Here is a 16,011-nt window from a genome sequence, read left to right as displayed (position 1 = left end):
CACGACAACGCAGACAAATTCCACATAGTTTCCATAATGTCCACAGAAACATGTCAAACATTTTTTATAATATATAAGCAAATGTCTTTCACTTTAATTAGGAATTGATAGACACTAACTATCAAACACAAACAATTCACACAATGAAGTTATGAAATAATGAAGGTGCACAAATTGGTGGGAGAGCGCGCATTCTGGAGAGAGAAGTGCATCTGGGCGCATGGTCAATCCGACATCTGCATTGGCCATGCAGCATTTACGGTGATACGGCCTCAGCCCTGCCGTGCAGCATTTACGGTGATATGGCCTCAACCTTGCCGTGCAGCATTTACGGTGATACGGCCTCAACCCTGCCGTGCAGCATTTACGGTGATATGACCTCAGTCCTGCCGTGCAGCATTTACTGTGATACGGCCTCAGCCCTGCCGTGCAGCATTTACTGTGATACGGCCTCAGTCCTGCCGTGCAGCATTTACGGTGATATGGCCTCAGTCCTGCCGTGCAGCATTTACGGTGATATGGCCTCAGTCCTGCCGTGCAGCATTTACGGTGATATGGCCTCAGTCCTGCCGTGCAGCATTTACGGTGATATGGCCTCAGTCCTGCCGTGCAGCATTTACGGTGATACGGCCTCAGTCCTGCCGTGCAGCATTTACGGTGATACGGCCTCAGTCCTGCCGTGCAGCATTTACGGTCATATGGCCTCAGTCCTGCCGTGCAGCATTTACTGTGATACGGCCTCAGCCCTGCCGTGCAGCATTTACGGTGATACAGCCTCAGTCCTGCCGTGCAGCATTTACGGTGATACGGCCTCAGCCCTGCCGTGCAGCATTTACGGTGATACGGCCTCAGCAGAAGTCAGGGCATTTGCGGGGCAGTGCAGAGCTGTTGTCAAGAAAGTGAGTTTGTGTTTTCTACAGGATGTACTGCCCCCACCTACCATCAACCAATCATGTCAATGCAGAGCTGTACAGAACCCTCTGCATACAACATTTGGGAGGCGCATGGCGATGCAGTACGGAGCTGGATTTGACCTTTGCATGCCTCTGGAGGCTGTGCAATTGTGTCACACCCTCCATATGGAGCCTCCCACCACATTTTTGGATCAAGCATAAATTGGCTTTTAGCCTCTGCAATGGATTAGCTCACTGAGATGTTACTAAAACAATCTCGGTAGACCAACAGCCTATCGACCAAACAATCTACCAGTCTACTAATTGGCGTCAGCTGTATATTAGATATCATTCCCATATTTCAGATGACCTGCTAGGAACACTGACCCCTCACCTCTCTGGCTCTTCCTAATGGCCTATTGATTTCCTCTTGTGACTCTGACAAGGGTTTTTATTGAGAGCACTGACCTGTAAAGATGAGGTAGTTGTAGTGGCTATACAGCCTACAACAAATGGAGTGTAACTTACTGTAGGGTTTGACACAGACCAGTCCTAGCCTGTCATGATTGGAGGCGTCTTTGAGTCAGCCTAATCCTGGCTAGCATCAGCAGTCTTCCATTAGTATGAAAGTACAACAGCAAACCACCAACTTGTGGTTATGTGCCAACAAATGAATCTGAATCTGAATATAAAAAGCTTATATAGGAGGTTTCTCTAGATCTGTGAACATTACTTGCCCATCTATTATTTTTGAAGGCTCTGAATGGATGATTTCATTATCTTTCCTTTTATCCTCTTTCACAACCCCTCAGAAAGAGAGGGCACCATGTCAAACATTTCATCAGAAGTTTTTGTCTTCCTTCTTCTAAGACCTGTCGTAGTGAATCAACATGTAACAAGGCTTACAGGACAATTATTATGCCGGTCTTGTTTCTGGCTGTTGAATTGTAGCTCTTTGGTGTTCTGTTCTGACACAGATTAAAGAGAAGCAACCACAGCAGGCAGTCCCTCTGGAAAACTGATGTGTCAATGGAATGTGTTTGTTAGTGTGCAAGAGACCGGGAGGGAAATAGAGAGGGGGGGGGGGGCAATAGAGATTGAGAGGGGGGAGTGAGTACTTCAATGATTTGCAGACCCTCTCTGAGTGTTGTTGACCGATCACCTTCAGGGGCCTCTCCCGCCCCCTGTGGCATAAATAAGAAATGCACAAACCAGGTTATTACCTAGGGGGCTTTATGCATAATCATTGCATTAGTTTACAGTAGCAACAAAAGTCATCTTTTACCTTTCATTCCATGTTAGAAAAGTGGAAAGTGTTGGGAGGAGTAGGAGGAGGAGAGAATGGGAGGATGGTAAGGAGGTGGTAAGAAGAAGAGTGGTTTGGGATGCAGCCAGATAGTCCATTCTCATACACAGCGGCAGCAGCATTCTAGTGGTAGCTAATGTATTATATAGAAGCTGGCTGCTGTCCACACTGTGTCTGATATAAAAGGCAGAGCAGCCTGGATTATACCAGGAGTGATATGGTATTGTAGCACAGAAAGAGAAGGAGAGAGAGGCGCTATGTCCCATAGTCATGTTTTCATCTGAGGTGTTTTCAATATGAAGGCAGATTTTCTATAGACTTCAGAAATGGATTGAAACGATGATGAAGTGTTTCATGAAGAGGAACCCCAAGATGCTGGTGAGCTTTGACTGTCTGCCCCTCCCTTTTTTCTGCTGTTTTGATGTGTCAAGGTAATAGAATGTGGTGATGATGGCTCTGTGTGATTAACTTGAGCCTTTGACACATATTCCCTCTCTGTAGTTTTCCTTGATATTTTGTTCCAATGTGCCTGTTATTCAACATTTATTAGCCCTTTTCCGCCTGTGGGAATCGTCTGGCCAAGAGTTTGTCCTTTTTTACTGGAAAGCCAGTCTCTATCTCAGATCTGCTCTCGCTCTCTCTCTCTCGCTCTCTCATGAACTAGCCTAGTATTCATTTATTCAGACATTTGTCACATTGTAATTGTGACACATCTTTCGCAGAAGTGTCCCCACAGTCCTGCTGCCGTGTGTTGTCCAGGTAATGAATGAGGTGATGTTGGTCATCACTGCATTATCCTTAGTCAAAGTGGTCCCTCTTTCTCTCCACTCCAGTGCCCTCCCTCTTAATTCCTCCTTCTCTCCACTCCACCTCTTTTCCTACCCCCTTTTTTCCTCTACTCAATGAATCATTCCCCGTCTCAGGTCCCACTGAGACCACCTCACGCCTGACGGAACATTTAGCTTGCGTGCTCCCAGGCTACGGCTGGTCTCAGATGTAGTGTGTGTAGGATTGTGAATGTCTGTTTCAGTCAGTACTGAATCTCTTGCTCCGGGACCCTCGTTGCTTTCAGACAGAGGAGTGCTTCTCTCAGACAGACCAGATTTTGGTCCATGTGGTGGAAATGGGGACAAGGAATAACATATTGCTCTTAAACTTCAGAATTGTCTGGGGAATGATACCCTTTCTAACCTAACCACAGTGAGGCTGCCTTAGCTATTACTCTGGGAAGGGGAGGGTTGGACCTTCGTTGGATTTTAACATTGGACAGGGGTGTACCTTTCCCCTCTGCAACTATAGGATACCATGCTACCTCAACTGAGAAGGGTAATGTGATTTTTTTTTTTGGTGCAAAATCCAAATAATTGATGCATCAACAAGATCTGTGTTGGATTCCAGAGGATATCACTTGAAAACATTCATTTAAACACTTATTTTTAATGTTGTCATCCACGTGTGTGTGTGTGTGAAGGGTGTGTGTGTGTGTGTGTGTGTGTGAAGGGTGTGTGTGTGTGTGTGACGGGTGTGTGTGTGTGTGTGAAGTGGGTGTGTGAAGGGTGTATGTGTGTGTGAAGTGTGTGTGTGAAGGGTGTGTGTGTGTGAAGGGTGTGTGTTGTGTGAGTGAAGGGTGTGTGTTGTGTGAGTGAAGGGTGTGTGAGTGAAGGGTTGGTGTGTGAGTTAGTGAAGGGTGTGTTGTGTGTGTGTGTGAGTGAAGGGTGTGTGTTGTGCGTGTGAGTGAAGGGTGTGTGTTGTGCGTGTGAGTGAAGGGTGTGTGTTGTGCGTGTGAGTTAAGGGTGTGTTTGGGTGCAGTGAGGTTGTGGAGGATTACTTTATTATAGCACTTATGTATTTGGAGGAACAGAATTATGTGTTTCTATGGTGAGATCCTGTTGAGCCGCTGCTATACAGTGTTTTAATGAACCATTCACTGTGGGGAGATCTGCTGAATCTAATTGACACAGAGGCTGACAACGAGCGTCGAGCCCTTCCTCAGGGAAGAAGGGATGAGGAGAAAGAGGGAAGGGGAGCAGCGCATGCTGTAGAGAGAGAGAGGGGGGAGTGACAAAGAAAAAATATGATAGAGAGGAAGCTACTAGGGCTTCTTTTTTAAATCAATCGAATAGCCAATTGTTTTGCATCTCACATTTCTTCACATGAGTGGGTTGGTGAGTGGGTTCATGAATGAGTGGTTGTTGCAACTGAGGGACGTTGGTGTGAAAAGACCCTCCAACTGAATGTTGTCCTTGTTTGCCCTAGATGGCAAACATCCATGTTTTATGACAGTACCAAGCTACATTCCTGGTTTGATGCTTCCATTCATCCCCACATTAACAATCATCATGTATTAAACATGTGTTTGCCTTCATGTTGGCTGTAGCATTATGTTCATTGCAGCAATGGTACAGACTCTGATCCACAGTCACCACCCCCCCCCACAAAGACCGAAATGTTGAGCATCAAGCACTTATGTTAAGCTGTTCAAACCACATCCACTTCCTGTGTCTGAGGCAGCTAGCTGTAGCAGTCAGGCAGTGTAAAAAAGGGATTAAAGCAGCACAAAGACACCCCCACTCAGAACCCTGTCGAGCTCATAGGACTGGTCTGGGACAGTAGCTCAGTGACCGTTGGGGAATATACTGCATGAAGTGCTGCAGGCAGCTTTGGTTGGGTTGAGGAGGACAGACATTGGGTTTGGGTTGAGGTGGACTACAGATGATGGAGGAGAGGATGGGGAACTGTTGGAGCTATACCAAGGTGAATGTAAAACTAACCCTAACCAAGCTGTATCGTCTGTGTTCCTTTGCTAGTACTGATAAAGGACGGAGACGCATCATTGCAAAATGTTCTGAGGGGTAGGCTACTCGAGTGTGTGATCCACTACAGTAGGGATGTTTTTTGTAGGCTGTTGTACAGTGTAGTGTAACTGTTGTATATGGACTAGCCTGTTTGTAGTGTAGCCTATTTCTATTCTCCAGACATTTAGGCTGAAATCAGGTGTTTTAACAAGGTGATAGATAAGGCAACATTATGCAGCATCCTTCAGTTTGTCCGTATTCTACACATGCTTAGGTTATATGACAGAGGAGAGACAATGCATAGAAATGTTGAATTTGACAATCGTGCACCTTTTCGTTCTTGTTAGACTGTACAGAACTGATGAGGGACAGTGTTTAGGTCGGAATAACTGTATTAAGCTATGAATAATGTACAACCCATTGTGGGTTAGGTTACTCTAAAACTAGCCTACAGTTGAAGTCTTTACTTGAGTGAAGGAGACTGAATGGGTTTCTGTAAATGGTGAAAAGTCCCTCTGAGTCAGGGCCAGTTCATCGGTGGAGGCGTTTCTGATTGTAGCCAAAATAGCTTACAGCAATACTACAGGGTTAGTGTTTCTTCTTGTAACCTCAATACTGCATCGCTACAATGTTTCTTCTTGTAACCTCAATACTGCATCGCTACAATGTTTCTTCTTGTAACCTCAATACTGCATAGCTACAATGTTTCTTCTTGTAACCTCAATACTGCATAGCTACAATGTTTCTTCTTGTAACCTCAATACTGCATAGCTACAATGTTTCTTCTTGTAACCTCAATACTGCATAGCTACAATGTTTCTTCTTGTAACCTCAATACTGCGTAGCTACAATGTTTCTTCTTGTAACCTCAATACTGCGTAGCTACAATGTTTCTTCTTGTAACCTCAACACTACAAATCAAATCAAATTGTATTTGTCACATACACATGGTTAGCAGATGTTAATGCGAGCGTAGCGAAATGCTTGTGCTTCTAGTTCCGACAATGCAGTGATAACCAACAAGTAATCTAACTAACAATTCCAAAACTACTCTCTTATACACAGTGTAAGGGGATAAAGAATATGTACATACGGATATATGAATGAGTGATGGTACAGAGCAGCATACAGTAGATGGTATCGAGTACAGTATATACATATGAGATGAGTATGTAGACAAAGTAAACAAAGTGGCATAGTTAAAGTGGCTAGTGATACATGTATTACATAAGGATGCAGTCGATGATGTAGAGTACAGTATATACGTATGCATATGAGATGAATAATGTAGGGTAAGTAACATTATATAAGGTAGCATTGTTTAAAGTGGCTAGTGATATATTTACATAATTTCCCATCAATTCCCATTATTAAAGTGGCTGGAGTTGGGTCAGTGTCAATGACAGTGTGTTGGCAACAGCCACTCAATGTTAGTGGTGGCTGTTTAACAGTCTGATGGCCTTGAGATAGAAGCTGTTTTTCAGTCTCTCGGTCCCAGCTTTGATGCACCTGTACTGACCTCGCCTTCTGGATGATAGCGGGGTGAACAGGCAGTGGTTCGGTGGTTGATGTCCTTGATGATCTTTATGGCCTTCCTGTAACATCGGGTGGTGTAGGTGTCCTGGAGGGCAGGTAGTTTGCCCCCGGTGATGCGTTGTGCAGACCTCACTACCCTCTGGAGAGCCTTACGGTTGAGGGCGGAGCAGTTGCCGTACCAGGCGGTGATACAGCCCGCCAGGATGCTCTCGATTGTGCATCTGTAGAAGTTTGTGAGTGCTTTTGGTGACAAGCCGAATTTCTTCAGCCTCCTGAGGTTGAAGAGGCGCTACTGCGCCTTCTTCACGACGCTGTCAGTGTGAGTGGACCAATTCAGTTTGTCTGTGATGTGTATGCCGAGGAACTTAAAACTTGCTACCCTCTCCACTACTGATCCATCGATGTGGATAGGGGGTGTTCCTCTGCTGTTTCCTGAAGTCCACAATCATCTCCTTAGTTTTGTTGACGTTGAGTGTGAGGTTATTTTCCTGACACCACACTCCGAGGGCCCTCACCTCCTCCCTGTAGGCCGTCTCGTCGTTGTTGGTAATCAAGCCTACCACTGTTGTGTCGTCCGCAAACTTGATGATTGAGTTGGAGCGTGCGTGGCCACGCAGTCGTGGGTGAACAGGGAGTACAGGAGAGGGCTCAGAACGCACCCTTGTGGGGCCCCGTGTTGAGGATCAGCGGGGAGGAGATGTTGTTGCCTACCCTCACCACCTGGGGCGGCCCGTCAGGAAGTCCAGAACCCAGTTGCACAGGGCGGGGTCGAGACCCAGGGTCTCGAGCTTGATGATGAGCTTGGAGGGTACTATGGTGTTGAATGCCGAGCTGTAGTCGATGAACAGCATTCTCACATAGGTATTCCTCTTGTCCAGGTGGGTTAGGGCAGTGTGCGGTGTGGTTGAGATTGCATCGTCTGTGGACCTATTTGGGCGGTAAGCAAATTGGAGTGGGTCTAGGGTGTCAGGTAGGGTGGAGGTGATATGGTCCTTGACTAGTCTCTCAAAGCACTTCATGATGACGGAAGTGAGTGCTACGGGGCGGTAGTCGTTTAGCTCAGTTACCTTAGCTTTCTTGGGAACAGGAACAATGGTGGCCCTCTTGAAGCATGTGGGAACAGCAGACTGGTATAGGGATTGATTGAATATGTCCGTAAACACACCGGCCAGCTGGTCTGCGCATGCTCTGAGGGCGCGGCTGGGGATGCCGTCTGGGCCTGCAGCCTTGCGAGGGTTAACACGTTTACTCACCTCGGCTGCAGTGAAGGAGAGACCGCATGTTTTCGTTGCAGGCCGTGTCAGTGGCACTGTATTGTCCTCAAAGCGGGCAAAAAAGTTATTTAGTCTGCCTGGGAGCAAGACATCCTGGTCCGTGACTGGGCTGGGTTTCTTCTTGTAGTCCGTGATTGACTGTAGACCCTGCCACATGCCTCTTGTGTCTGAGCTGTTGAATTGAGATTCTACTTTGTCTCTGTACTGACGCTTAGCTTGTTTAATAGCCTTGCGGAGGGAATAGCTGCACTGTTTGTATTCGGTCATGTTGCCAGACACCTTGCCCTGATTAAAAGCAGTGGTTCGCGCTTGATTAGTGTTTCTGCTTGTAACCAAAGTACAGCAATACTACAGGCATATATTATCACATAGAGGACAATGTGGGTCATAGCCACACTATTAGCTGTTTATGGAACCTCCAAACATCACAATGACGTCAAAAACATGAATTACACCTATCAATAAGTCAAGCATTTTATCGGATTGGTGGCTTTGGCTGGGAAGTCTCTTTTGGAATTGGTACAGCTAGCTCCAAGAAGGACTAGGCACTAAGGTAGAATTGGTACAGCTAGCTCCAAGAAGGACTAGGCACTAAGGTAGAAAGGCCAGCTTGTTCCACTGTTAAATTCAATTACCTGAACTCTTTTTATTCGACACTATTAGCTTATTAGAAGGCAGGTGTGCCAAACAGACTTGGATAATAAGTTACATGCACTATGCAGAAAAGCACTCTGCCATTTCCTTGTTGCTAAAATTTGAATAGTTTGCCTAATTTCAGTTTGTGGCAAAACAATCAAGTAGTGTAGAGAATTATGGTACCACCTAAACTGCTGTGAAATACCTTTTCCATAAACAAAAATATATCTTCAGCTGTTTGAATCTGGTGTACAAAATCGAAAGTAAAAGACGCAAAAACAAACATAAAAAATGGGATGCATAGGAATAGTGCATATAGAACAGATCTACCGCATCTTAGACTTGCTTTCAAAGAGAATGACAGATCTAATATTTCACATCTCTATGTGAATTTTGTCGGGTCGTCTAAAAAGTTACATGTTAGAGCTTTAAGTGCCCACAGCAAAGTGAGAGAGTATAGCTAAATGTTGACTGTGAAACCCTTGGCCTTAGTGAAGGGAAAATATTAGCACGGCGTTGTGAGTAATGTGAGCAGGCGTTGTACAGCCATTATAATGTATATCTAGAAACGTTAAACTCGTTGGCATTTCAGTACTACTGGCAAAAAGTGAGGCTAACATGTTGTCAACACATGTAAAAGGTCATGTAGGAAACTTTTCGTCCTCGCAGCTAGAAAGGATTGCGTTTGGCACTGAGAATCCGCCACAACAAAATCGCAGAAAGCTCTTCCTAAGTATTGGGATGTTATATTCATGCCTGTTTTTCTTTCTCTCTCTTCTGTTTGCAGGATCAGTTTGATAACCTAGAGAAGCATACACAGTCAGGCATCGAGTTCGTGGAGAGGTACAGTAAATTTGTCAAAGAGAGATCGGACATTGAAATCAGCTATGCAAAGCAGATTAGGTGAGTGTTTCTGTTTTGCCCTGTTATGATACTGTAAGTCTAGTTCTCTGTCTAGATATTTCACCAGTGAATGAAATGGATAGTTTTCTTCAATAATTCAATCATTTCGGCCTCAGCCTTCTTCAGCATACAGAGTATAACATACAGTGCATTCGGAAAGTATTCAGACCCCTTGACTTTTTCCACATTTTGTTACATTACAGCCTTTTTATAAAATGGACAAAATCGTTTTTCCCCCTCATCAAACTACACACAATACCCCATAATGACAAAGCACCATTTTTGCAAATGTATCAAAAAATATATGTATCACATTTACAGACCCTTTACTCAATACTTTGTTGAAGAAACCTTTGGCAGCAATTACAGCCTCAAGTCTTCTTGGGTACGATGCTACAAGCTAGGCGCACCTGTATTTTGGGAGTCTCCCATTATTCTCTGCAGATCCTCTTAAGTTCTGTCAGGTTAGATGTGGAGCGTCGCTGCACAGCTATTTTCAGGTCTCTCCAGAGATTTGTGATCGGGTTCAAGTCTGGGCTCTGGCTGGGCCACTCAAGGACATTCAGAGATTTGTCCCGAAGGCACTCATTTGTTGTCTTTGCTGTGTGCTTAGGGTTGTTGTCCTGTTGGAAGGAGAACCTTTGCCCCAGTCTGAGGTCCTGAGCGCTCTGGAGCAGGTTTTCATTAAGGATCTCTCTACTTTGCTCCATTTCCCTTTGATCCTGACTAGTCTCCCAGTCCCTTCTGCTGAAAAACATCCGAACAGCATGATGCTGCCACCACCATGCTTCACCATAGGGATGGTGCCAGGTTTCCTCCAGACGTCACACTTGGCATTCAGGCTTCTCTGATTTCATCAGACCAGAGAATCTTGTTTCTAATGGTCTGAGAGTCTTCAGATGCCTTTTGGCAAACTCCAAGGGGGCTGTCATGTGCCTTTTATTGAGGAGTGGCTTCCGTCTGGCAATTCTACCATAAAGGCCTGATTGGGGGAGTGCTGCAGAGATGGTTGTCCTTCTAGAAGGATCTCCCATCTCCACAGAGGAACTCTGGAGCTCTGTCCGAGTGACACCTCCCTGACCAAGGCCATTCACCACCCATTTCTCAGTTTGGCCAGGCGGCCAGCTCTAGGAAGAGTATTGGTGGTTCCAAACTTCTTCTATTTAAGAATGATGGAGGCCACTGTGTTCTTGGGGACCTTTTAAAGCTGCAGAAATTATTTGGTAACCTTTCCCAGATCTGTGCTTCGACACAATCCTGTCTCGGACTTCTACGAACAATTCCCTCTACCTCATGGCTTGGTTTTTGCTCTGACATTCACTGTCAACTGTGGGATCTTATATAGACAAGTGTGTGCCTTTCCAAATCATGTCTAATCAATAGAATCTATCACAGGTGGACTCCAATCAAGTTGCAGAAACATCTCAAGGATGATCAATGGAAACAGGATGCACCTGAGCTCAATTTCAAGTCTTGTAGCAAAGGGTCTGAATAGTTATGGATATAAGGTATTTCTGTTGTTATTTTTTTTGTACATTTGCAAAAATGTACAAAAACATGTTTTCGCTTTGTCATTATGGGGTATTTTGTGTAGATTGATGAGGACTTTTTTTTTAGAATAAGGCTGTAAAGTAATAAAATGTGGAAAAAGTCAAGGGGTCTGAATATTTTCCAAATGCACTGTAATTATAACATATATCTTGTGTACATAAACTGACTTTTAGTGTCTTGAAAAATGCTTAAAATGAATTATTTTAATTATTTTAAATGTATTTTTAATTTCACCTTTATTTAACCAGGTAAGCTAGTTGAGAACAAGTTCTCATTTACAACTGCGACCTGGCCAAGATAAAGCAAAGCAGTATTGTTTAAGATACTGTATTTCACTGCCATTAAAAACAAGCTTTATCACAGACAAATTCACTGACAGTTTGACAGTGTACACCTTATTCAGCCTGCAGTGAACACATCACTACTGAGTTTGTTTAAGTGAGGTCCTATCAGAGAGCTCAGCCTGACAGACAGAGGGATGTTAGCTTTACCCAGGTGGATGGCTAGCCCTTGCTATCTGCTTGCTTGCTAATTCGGCCTGCTAACTGCTAGCTTGTTTAGCCCCGGTCCGCTAACTGCTACCTTGCTCAGCCCCGGCCTACTAACTGTTAGCTTGTTAGCACAGGCCTGCTAACTGTCTGAATCGCCGCGTCCCCAGCCAGCCCAACCACTCACTGGACCCATATTTACTTTCAATCTCTTTTCGATTTTTAATTCGATTATACCTTCCGGTAACCTGCCTCACCCAATGTGATACGGAATCGCTATTATTTTAAATTTTTAGAACACATTCAAGAACCTCCAGAAGCTAACCAGCTAACTAGCTACAAGCTATTTAGTCATTGTTAGCCACTGCTAGCGGCTTTACCTTCTGCACAGCCAGACAGTTTTTTTTACCTGGATAATACTCGCCAGTCCCATCCACCACTGCCCCCTGGACACTGATCACTTGGCTACATAGCTGATGCATGCTGGACTGTCCATTAATCACGGTACTCCATTCTGCTTGTTTATGTTTTATCTGTCGGCCCCAGCCGCACTCAGGCTCTGTGTGTAGTTAATCCGACCCTCCCTGCCTAGTCAACGCCATTTTACCTGTTGCTGTTGTGCTAGCTGATTAGCTGTTGTTGTCTCACCTACTGTTTAGCTAGCTCTCCCAATTCAACACCTGTGATTACTGTATGCCTCGCTGTATGTCTCTCTCAAATGTCAATATGCCTTGTATACTGTTGTTCAGGTTAGTTATCATTGTTTTAGTTTACAATGGAGACCCTAGTTCCACTCTTCATACCCCTGATACCTCCTTTGTCCCACCTCCCACACATGCGGTGACCTCACCCATTACAACCAGCATGTCCAGAGATACAACCTTTCTCATCATCACCCAGTGCCTGGGCTTACCTCCGCTGTACCCGCACCCCACCATACCCCTGTCTGCACATTATGCCCTGAATATATTCTACCATGCCCAGAAATCTGCTCCTTTTACTCTCTGTCCCCAACGCTCTAGGCGACCAGTTTTGATAGCCTTTAGCCGCACCCTCATACTACTCCTCCTCTGTTCCGCGGGAGATGTGGAGGTAAACCCAGGCCCTGCATGTCCCCAGGCACCCTCATTTGTTGACTTCTGTGATCGAAAAAGCCCAGGCACCCTCATAGATGTCATCCTGACCAACTGGCCCTCCAAATACACCTCCGCTGTCTTCAACCAGGATCTCAGCGATCACTGCCTCATTGCCTGTATCCGCTACCTAAAACACTTCTGTGAGCAGGCCTTTCTAATCAACCTGGCCCGGGTATCCTGGAAGGACATTGACCTCATCCCGTCAGAACTTCCTCACCATTTTAGATAAGCATGCTCCGTTCAAAAAATGCAGAACTAAGAACAGATATAGCCCTTGGTTCACTCCAGACCTGACTGCCCTCGACCAGCACAAAAACATCCTGTGGCGGACTGTAATAGCATCGAATAGTCCCCGCGATATGCAACTGTTCAGGGAAGTCAGGAACCAATACACGCAGTCAGTCAGGAAAGCTAAGGCCAGCTTCTTCAGGCAGAAGTTTGCATCCTGTAGCTCCAACTCCAAAAAGTTCTGGGACACTGTGAAGTCCATGGAGAACAAGAGCACCTCATCCCAGCTGCCCACTGCACTGAGGCTAGGTAACACGGTCAGCACCGATAAACCCATGATTATCGAAAACTTCAACAAGCATTTCTCAACGGCTGGCCATGCCTTCCGCCTGGCTACTCCAACCTCGGCCAACAGCTCCGCCACCCCCGCAGCTACTCGCCCAAGCTTCTCCAGGTTCTCCTTTACCCAAATCCAGATAGCAGATGTTCTGAAAGAGCTGCAAAACCTGGACCCGTACAAATCAGCTGGGCTTGACAATCTGGACCCTCTATTTCTGAAACTATCCGCCGCCATTGTCGCAACCCCTATTACCAGCCTGTTCAACCTCTCTTTCATATCGTCTGAGATCCCCAAGGATTGGAAAGCTGCCGCAGTCATCCCCCTCTTCAAAGGGGGAGACACCCTGGACCCAAACTGCTATAGACCTATATCCATCCTGCCCTGCCTATCTAAGGTCTTCGAAAGCCAAGTCAACAAACAGGTCACTGACCATCTCGAATCCCACCGTACCTTCTCCGCTGGTTTCCGAGCCGGTCACGGGTGCACCTCAGCCACGCTCAAGGTACTAAACGATATCATAACCGCCATCGATAAAAGACAGTACTGTGCCGCCGTCTTCATCGACCTTGCCAAGGCTTTCGACTCTGTCAATCACCATATTCTTATCGGCAGACTCAGTAGCCTCGGTTTTTCGGATGACTGCCTTGCCTGGTTCACCAATTACTTTGCAGACAGAGTTCAGTGTGTCAAATCGGATGGCATGCTGTCCGGTCCTCTGGCAGTCTCTATGGGGGTGACACAGGGTTCAATTCTCGGGCCGACTCTTTTCTCTGTATATATCAATGATGTTGCTCTTGCTGCGTGCGATTCCCTGATCCACCTCTACGCAGACGACACCATTCTATATACTTCCGGCCCGTCCTTGGACACTGTGCTATCTAACCTCCAAACGAGCTTCAATGCCATACAACACTCCTTCCGTGGCCTCCAACTGCTCTTAAATGCTAGTAAAACCAAATGCATGCTTTTCAACCGTTCGCTGCCTGCACCCGCACGCCTGACCAGCATCACCACCCTGGATGGTTCCGACCTTGAATATGTGGACATCTATAAGTACCTAGGTGTCTGGCTAGACTGTAAACTCTCCTTCCAGACTCATATCAAACATCTCCAATCGAAAATCAAATCAAGAGTCGGCTTTCTATTCCGCAACAAAGCCTCCTTCACTCACGCCGCCAAACTTACCCTAGTAAAACTGACTATCCTTACCGATCCTCGACTTCGGCGATGTCCTCTACAAAATTGCTTCCAACACTCTACTCAGCAAACTGGATGCAGTTTATCACAGTGCCATCCGTTTTGTCACTAAAGCACCTTATACCACCCACCACTGCGACCTGTATGCTCTAGTCGGCTGTCCCTCGCTACATATTCGTCGCCAGACCCACTGGCTCCAGGTCATCTACAAGTCCATGCTAGGTAAAGCTCCGCCTTATCTCAGTTCACTGGTCACGATGGCAACACCCACCCGTAACACGCGCTCCAGCACGTGTATCTCACTGATCATCCCTAAAGCCAACACCTCATTTGGCCGCCTTTCGTTCCAGTTCTCTGCTGCCAGTGACTGGAACGAATTGCAAAAATCGCTGAAGTTGGAGACTTTTATCTCCCTCACCAACTTCAAACATCTGCTATCTGAGCAGCTAACCGATCGCTGCCGCTGTACATAGTCTATTGGTAAATAGCCCACCCATTTTTACCTACCTCATCCCCATACTGTTTTTATTTATTTTATTTTCTGCTCTTTTGCACACCAATATCTCTACCTGTACATGACCATCTGATCATTTATCACTCCAGTGTTAATCTGCAAAATTGTAATCATTCGCCTACCTCCTCATGCCTTTTGCACACAATGTATATAGACTCTCCTTTTTTCTACTGTGTTATTGACTTGTTAATTGTTTACTCCATGTGTAACTCTGTGTTGTCTGTTCACACTGCTATGCCTTATCTTGGCCAGGTCGCAGTTGCAAATGATAATCTGTTCTCAACTAGCCTACCTGGTTAAATAAAGGTGAAATAAAAAAATAATAAAAATAAATAAATAAACAGAATGATGATGCCTGTAGCGGAAGTCTCTCTCTTTCTATTCATCCCTGTCTCTCTCTCGCTGTCTCCCTCCATCTCTCTGTGTCTGTAGTTTCTCTCTTTCGCTCTGTCTTTCTCTCTCTCTCTCTCTGTCTTTCTCTCTCTCTCTCTCTCTCTCTCATGACAGTGTTTTCTTTATGTTTTTTTTGCTTGAGGACAGAGGAAATAAGGTTGGCGACGGGTGGGGGGTGGGAGGCATGTGTTTCCATAGTAACAAGGTATCAGTATTATCATCCCCAGCCAGCGCTGACCCACATTTCTCTTTATCCAATCATGGTGGAGTATCAGTCGTTTAGTTCCGCCCCCTTTTAAATACCCCCAAGCCCTCCTCTCCTCAAATAGAGTAGGGGTGAGGGTGTGAGGGCATACTCTTCCTAGGCTCTCTTCTACCCCAACAACAGACAGCAGTCTGCCCCAAAAAATCCCTTATCTGGTTGCCTAGAGAGGGCCAAGAGGAAGGCTAAAGAATCTAATTACTGACTACTGACCAACCCCCACCGGGCACCCCTCATCTGCACCCCTAAACCCCTAACCCCACCTCATTCTAGATAAATCTCCCTTCACTAAGGAGATAATAGGACTAGCAGATCCTTACTCTGTTTGCATGGCACACACAGACACACACACACTCACGTAATGACCTAATTAGTTTCCGTATGTGTCTCACTTTGGTATCTGTGACCCAGGGATAGTCTTTCCATGTTGTAATGTGTTTTATTGAACCTGACGACTCTGCAGATGTGGCAGTCAGATGTTTTAATTCACTCTGCTTAAACAGTATAACTGTAGGACTCATATCTCTCCATCTGAAACACATTTGTTTTCCACGTGGAC

The 16,011-nt window shown here is 45.6% G+C and overlaps 1 protein-coding gene across 18 annotated transcripts in view; it reads left to right on the top strand.

Moving 5' to 3' along the window:
* Window positions 1–16,011, top strand: part of LOC115120520 (formin-binding protein 1-like) — a 114,533-nt gene that overhangs the window by 25,460 nt on the left and 73,062 nt on the right. For 16 of the 18 annotated variants that reach the window (XM_065017363.1, XM_065017355.1, XM_065017359.1 and 13 more), the window contains exon 2: window positions 9,228–9,343. In XM_065017363.1, the coding sequence (XP_064873435.1) occupies window positions 9,228–9,343 (116 nt within the window). Of the gene's footprint in view, window positions 1–3,417; window positions 3,526–4,725; window positions 4,954–9,227; window positions 9,344–16,011 lie in introns of those variants that run through there. The other 2 variants (XM_065017364.1, XM_065017362.1) reach the window with 2 other exon arrangements.

Source organism: Oncorhynchus nerka, linkage group LG4, assembly GCF_034236695.1.
Source record: "Oncorhynchus nerka isolate Pitt River linkage group LG4, Oner_Uvic_2.0, whole genome shotgun sequence".
NCBI classification, from domain to species: domain Eukaryota; kingdom Metazoa; phylum Chordata; class Actinopteri; order Salmoniformes; family Salmonidae; genus Oncorhynchus; species Oncorhynchus nerka.
Note: the sequence above shows the minus strand (reverse complement) of the source record. Positions and strands in the feature narration are given on the sequence as shown.